This window comes from Anastrepha ludens, chromosome 5, assembly GCF_028408465.1.
Source record: "Anastrepha ludens isolate Willacy chromosome 5, idAnaLude1.1, whole genome shotgun sequence".
NCBI lineage: Eukaryota > Metazoa > Arthropoda > Insecta > Diptera > Tephritidae > Anastrepha > Anastrepha ludens.
In genome coordinates, this window is record NC_071501.1 from 87160459 (window position 1) to 87167691 (window position 7233).

Here is a 7233-nt window from a genome sequence, read left to right on the forward strand (position 1 = left end):
TTTTAGAAAATTAATTTTGTTTTTGTCTTATTCGTAGGATAATGAAGCATTGGCGCACGGTGAGCTATTTTCAAATGCAGCCTATTCAATATGGAATAAAGTAAAGGAGGCAAACGCTGTTGAACGTTTAATTGCAATTGGCGTAAACTGTATCAATCCAAAGGTAGTGCATAAATTTGTAATAACTTAGAGCAAAATTTATGTATATGTAATATTTAAGTTAGTTTTTGTTGTTGTTGCTATAGCAGTAATTTTGCCCTGTCAGTAAAGTGTCTAGCTCATCCAACGGTAGGTCCAAGAAACTCGCTGTTTCGCCAGGTTGGGTCCAGAGGGAGATGGGTGTTAGATGAGTGCGTTTAATGGGGCATGGGAAAAGGTGGTTAGTGTTGTGGGGCGGTGTGTCATCACATGCTGGACATATGTTTAGTATGTCGGGGTCGATTCCGGATAGATAGGAGTTTAACCTACTACAGCATCCAAAACGTAATTGTGCCAAGGTAAACGCGGGAGTCTCAGGGTAGTTGGAGCTCTTCCTCTGTGGTTGGACTCCGATGCCGGCATTGGCATTCGGAGGTCGGAATCTTAAGAACTCGGTAAGAGTTTTCCAATGAATGTCGTTAATTGTTTGTCTGTACAAAGCCCGGTCCACTAATTTTTTAACTCACATGTGCTCGAGATTGAATTTCAATGGTTTCGGAAATAATTTGACTTAAAAAAGCAGTTGCTGCAGCAACACAAAATATCCTAACTTCCTTTTCAATAGTACTTTTATATTTTTTGTTTTAAAAAATATGTTTGATGCTCCATGTGCCAGGTATTCAACCCAGTGGCACGGTAATTCTATAGCGGATTTATGCTTAAAGATATTTTCTTTTTCTAAATCCAAATATATGTTTATGCTTGAAAGCTTCACTTGTATATCCCCCAGTCGCTAACATAGAATTTTTTAATGCCACTTTGGACTTTAACTTGCGTTAGAATGCTTGTTCCAATCATCCTTTTTCGTATTTGCAAAAAGTAATGTATTGGTAATTTGTAAAGCAAATTGAGTTAAAAAGAACTATTTGCTATTCGATTAGTTAAATGTAAACTCATTTACTTTTTTCTTTCAGTTCGTTAAACCGCTCTTTAAATCGCTGCACGTACTGGCCGATGCCGAATCCATACCTCTCATTGTGTACAGTAATCGTGGCGAATTTTACGATGAAAAACAAGGCGAATGGACAGGTCACGATGATTGCATACCGCTGGAGTCTTATGTACCTGAATGGATTGAGCTTGGCGCATGCATAATTGGAGGTTGTTGTCGTGTTTATCCTGAGGATATTCAACGGATCAGGATATGTATTGATAATATGGGAAATAATAACTGAACATTAATGTACTATATGTATATAATTTTATTAATTTTTAATCTTGATGATTATATGAAAAAGAAATAAAACAAAGTATGTTTGACATGCAAAAATATGAGATTTAAATTAACTTATTTATAAGTGTAAAAGCATAAATCGTTGCAATGCTTTTGTAAGAGCGTTGATCTTCTTATAAAGCATGCATCTAATCGCCAGTGCATTAACCCATGCAGTCGAGCATTTAATCGATCTGTTACCAAAATGTTCAGATGTTCTAATGCCGAAAAACATGTGCAAAGTCGATCTCTGGAACCACCACCAAGGCATAATCAAAGGTTATCGCTCCGGCAGTTTGTATTGCGATAACAGTGCGGTATTGAAATATGTTTCTATTTCATATTTCTTTGACATTCATTTATTTATGTTTTCTTTTGTTTTTGTGATGCTATTAATTATCACCAGCGATGTCTATAAACTAAACAAATTATGAATGTATATGCGTATGTAATTATGTGCTTGTGTATACATCGCTTTTGCTATGAAAATATTGCATCAGACTCAAAGTTGTTTATAAAACAAGAATTAAATAATAATAATTATACAGACCTGCGCGATGAGGTATTCAATTATGAATTTTTGGGATTTGTTTCATCATCAAATACAACTCAGCCACGTCTGCTACTTTGGACTGCGCCATTTTTGTATTTCTAAAAGCATAAAATGTTGTCCATACATTTTAGGGAAATGACGCTTAACGACAGTCTTGACTTTGTTTGTCATGGGAAGCCTGAGGGATCTCCAATACGAGATTCAGCGTTTTTTTATAGCAAGCGGCCCATTGCATAAAGAAACCCATAGAAATAAATTTCAATGGTTGTTGGTGTTGTTGTAGCACATTACTGAACCCTGCCAATGCGTTATGGTCACCGGTCGTCCTCGTCTAACTCAGCTAACGGTAGACCCAGAAAACGTGCTGTTTCGACAGGTTGGGTTCAAAAGAAGCGGGGTGTTATATGAGTAGGTTTGATGAGGCATGGGAAAAGATAGGTTAATGTCGGGCGGTATACCTTCACATGCTTGACATATATTCGGGGTCGTTTCTGTGTAAGTAGGAGTTGAATTTACTATTATACAATATCCAGAACGTAATTGGGTCTCGCGGGGCAGCTGAAGCTCTTCATCTACAATAGGTCGTGGGTGAACTCCGAGAACGACATTCGTGGGTCGCGAGTATAGGAAGGTAGTGAAGGCCTCCCGATGAATTTCGTTTAATGTCTATCTATATACTGTCCGATCCAGTAGTTGCCGTCAACTTTGATCTTGGATCTCGTCGGTGTAGTCGAAGATATGCCGAACAACTCTCATAGGAAGTGGCTCCTCTGTTTTGAGCTGTGGTCTCGGAAGATTACAGAGGATTGCCGACTACACAGATAGCTCGCGGGGCATACCCTATTATCAGAAAGTACCGGGAATGTTTAAATAAAACAAAACAGAGTTAAATTTCAGGCAAATTCATTTTATCTCCTTCAAAATATGACCCATCTGAAGCACACACATGTACCAACGTTTAACCCAGTCCTCCATGCATCCCTGGTAGGCCGACGAAGGGATGGTTTGATCTCCTCTATCGAGCGAAATCTCCTTCCTTCAATTTGGGAAACAAAAAGAAGTCGCACAGAGCCATATCAGGTAGCCGTTTGCGACGTACAGCATCTCTCAAACTCTTCGAAATGGATAAATAATATTCTTTATTGACTGTCTGGCCTGATGGAAGGTACTCATGGTGCACTACGCCTTGGCAATCGAAGAAACCAGTCAACATCACCTTCCCGACACTTTTTGATCATAGGGTATATGCATGGGGAATGCTACTCTAGTAACAGTCCTTGGCCTTATTTAAACCCAGGGCGATCTGCCTATTAATAAACTCCTTTGGCTAGTAAGTCACAAAATTCAATATCAATAACTCTCACAACCAATAAATGTAAATTATTATATTTTTATAAATTTAGTTTCCCAACATCTATATACATGCATACACTTGCCAGAAAAAGTATCCGTACACAAAGAAATAAAAGCAACATATTAAGAAATTCATTGTAAAAGAACTAAAACATTTTACACTTTTATGAGAAACGTTTAGTAAGTAATTTTTCTATAATTTCTATAAATTTTTTCCTAAGTACATCTTTAAAAATTAAATTTTACAAATAAAAACAAAAAATTTCACTTCAACGCAGCAGAAAAAGTTTTCGTACACATGAAAACAGGGACTCCCCGCAGTATGCAGTGGCATATTCATACCCAATAACGGTTTTATTCTAGTGTGTAATTGAATTTGCTGTGAGTAAATTGCTTTGGAGTTATTTTAAAGTTTTTGTGTACAAGAAATAGCGATGGCACTCAAAACCAAGGAAATTAGTGTTGGGGAGAGAAAAATTATCCTGAAACTTAGGAATGAAGGCAAAGCTTTCCGCGAAATAGGGCAACTCATAGGAAGAAGCCAGTCGTCTGTGCAGTATGTCGTGCAAACATACAATTCAACTGGTTCAATTGTGTCAAAGCCACGTTCCGGTCTACCTAGCAAGCTGACCGTACACGAAAATCGAACCACATTGCAATCAGTGAAAGGTAATCCTCGAATTACGGCTCCTCAAATATGTAAAAACATTTCAAATTACTTTGGCAAGCATGTGATCGACGATACTGTACGTAAAATACTTAAAAAAGATGGGTATTGCGGACGTTGAGCACGTAGAAAACCGTACATATCCGAAATCAACAGAAAAAAAAACGCATAGATTTGGCAAACGAATATATTAACAACAGTCCTCCAGAATTTTGGGACCGTGTTCCATTTTCGGATGAAAGCAAATACACCCAACTCAGTTTTGACACGGTAGATGCGTTCCTTAGAAATGCGTGCCAAAAAATACATGCGACATATGGTAAATTTGGCGATATGTTCCACAACTTAAAAAAACGTGTAAGATGACAAAACTTTAAATATTTTTCCAAAAAAATTAACAAAAGAAATAATAAAGAAATCTATATTAAATACAGGGTTTGATTAAAAAGTAATGGGCCTTCCCGCGCGGAGCGTCTGCCAAGCGATCAACCGAATCGGCTGGGAGGGGAAAATGATCGTTGGACCTTCCCCTTCCACTAGAAACCGGTCCCAGTTCGCTGGCGACGCAGTCAACATCGTTCCGCGCGTGAAAGCTGTTTTAAAAGTGTGTTAGAATTTTGCAGTGGCGAAAATGCAGCGATCGTTGGAGCAACGTTACTCGATAAAATTTTGCGTTAAGCTAAACAAAACGAGTACTGAAATCATAGGGCTACTCAAGAAGGCTTACGGGGACCAATCTCTGTCCAGTGCCCAGGTAGAACGGTGGCACAAGTCGTTCAAGGAAGACCGGGAGGACGTCGAAGACGAACAGCGATCTGGAAGGCCTTCGACGACGCAAACACCTCTGCACATCTGCATTGGCCAAGATGGGGGTTCCGGTGCTTCCCCACCGTAGGGAAAGGAGTTCTACGCAAAAATACTGTGGATTGCGTAGCCGGAGCCCAGACCTGCCCCCTCCGGACTTCTTATTGTTGCCGCGCCTGAAAAGGAAGCTGAAGGGGAGGCGTTTCGACTCCATCGAGGCGATCCAAAAAACTGTGACAGCCGAATTGAACGCGATTCCGGCGGATGAGTTTAAAAAATGTTTCCTGCAGTGGAAGGACCGCTACCAGCGGTGTATTGACGCTCAAGGGTCCTATTTTGAAGAATATTAGTTGTATAAGCCAAAAGGTTTAATAAAACTGCTTAAAAAAAAATAAGGCGTGTTACTTTTCAATCAAACCCTGTATATAAGAATTTATAAAATAAAACCTATTAATTTTTATTACAAAAAAAAAATTAATTAAAATTAATATACGGTTAAAATTCAATCTATAAGTACAAATCAAATAAAAGTTCAGAACAAAAATCAATTTGGCAAGTATTCAACTTCACAACAAGCAGGCAAATTTATTATGGACTGGACCAAAAATGCTATCATCAGTAGATATGACAAACGCTATGTCAAATATGCTCAGTACATCTCTCGGGTTTTCTTCAAGATTGATCACCCTATCGGGAAATTAACATTTTTTGCAAATGGCGTCGTACGTCGGTCATATTTGGCTCTTGTGAACTAAAGAAGTGCAATATACAAACAGAGCAGCAAGGGGTTGCGTAAAGGTCAAATAAAAAGATCCATCACTCAAAATCACTTTTTTTGTATTTGTAAAAACTGATTCAAAAAACGAAATTAATTCATTTTGCGCCACATTGTTCTTTGTACTTATTATCCATGTAGACACTACCTAAAGATTGCGTTGAAATTTTAATGCACAGTTGGACTTGATTAGTTCTTAAATGTACTTATTGCCCTTACACGAAAATTTTTTAGTTCTTATCAACATCCTTTTAGGTATCATGTTTTGTTTAAAAAAACATTTTTTATTTTGAGATTCGTGCAAGAACGAAAATTTCGTGCAAAAAAATTGATTCGTGAAACGTGTTATTTTAAAATCGTGTAAAAAAATACCGTGTAAAAAAAGAGTTGGGTGTGGCGTAAGAGCGGCACTGCGCTCGTAAAAGAAAATCTTGTACCAACTGTGAAGCATGGCGGGGGAGGTGTGATGGTCTGGGGGTATATGGTGGCGCAAGGAATGGGCAAACTTGTTTTTATAGAGTCAACAATGGATCAATTTTTTTATATAAAAAATTTTAATGCTAGCGTTTAACAGTTGGAGCTTGGTGATGATTTCCAGTTTCAGCATGATAATGATCCCAAGCATTCGGCATATAATGTTCAGCTCTGATTGCTGCATAACACAAATGACGAATTGCGCACGCTGCCCCAATCCCCAGACCTCAATTCCATTGAGCATTTGTGGAATCCGTCAGCACAGCACAACCTCCAAGGTAATGCTTAAAAACGTAATAATTAATGAGTGGAGCAAAATTACCAAAGATGATATTTCTATGTATATTGGTCCATTCCATGCCACATCAACTTGCGGAGGTCCTCAAACGGAAAAGTTATCCCGCAAGTTACTAACACCTATATTAATTTTTTATTGTTAAATGTGAATACTCTAACCGTATATTGCAATTGCAATGTACGAATACTTTTTCTACTTCGTTGAAGTGAAGTTTTTTGTTTTGTGAAATTAAATTTTTAATGATGTACTTAGGAAGAAATTTATAGAAATTGTAGAAAAATTACCAACTAAACCTTTCTCATAAAAGTTTAAAATGTTTTAGTTTTTTTACAATGAATTTCTTAATATGTTGTTTTCATTTCTTTGTGAACAGATAATTTTTCTGGCAAGTGTATGTTCGTAGATGTACGAAAACAAAACTGATTGGTCCTGATATACTGATGCCTTTATAAAAAATATTCTTTAAACTGGCTCAGTCATTGGCTTTTCTATGAGAGAACTTTTTGGGTAAATAAATTATTCTTATTTTTTATTTTTCTCAAAACATTATTTTTAGACTGAAATCCGCAAGTTCAGTGACCTGATTACAAAATTTATGTACCTATGCATGTATGTATAACACCAAAGAAAAATTCTGCTTCGATTAGATATTAAAAATTTCGCATACATTTTGTCAAAAAAATATCGGGAATTGTTCAATTAAAAAGTGCGCTTTACGAATCTGCTGGAAAGTTGGAACAACTGTCCTCTATAGTGTCGCGGAGTTTGAGCGAGATCTGTCAATTAGCTTTTTTTGGCATTTAATTATATCAGTATAAGTCAGCCGCAGGTGTGCTCTGCGATTTTCACTATGGATGACAATATCGAACAAAGAATTTGTCTTAAATTTTGTGTTTTA

General features: G+C 37.3%; 1 protein-coding gene across 4 annotated transcripts in view; it reads left to right on the forward strand.

Moving 5' to 3' along the window:
• The window catches only part of LOC128863321 (uncharacterized), a 71135-nt gene extending 69665 nt beyond the window's left edge, over window positions 1-1470 (forward strand). For all 4 annotated transcript variants that reach the window (XM_054102438.1, XM_054102439.1, XM_054102441.1 and 1 more), the window contains 2 exons: window positions 38-163; window positions 1113-1470. In XM_054102438.1, the coding sequence (XP_053958413.1) occupies window positions 38-163; window positions 1113-1373 (387 nt within the window). In that variant the 3' untranslated portion in view covers window positions 1374-1470. The remainder of the gene's footprint in view (window positions 1-37; window positions 164-1112) is intronic.
• The last annotated feature ends 5763 nt before the right edge of the window (window positions 1471-7233 follow it).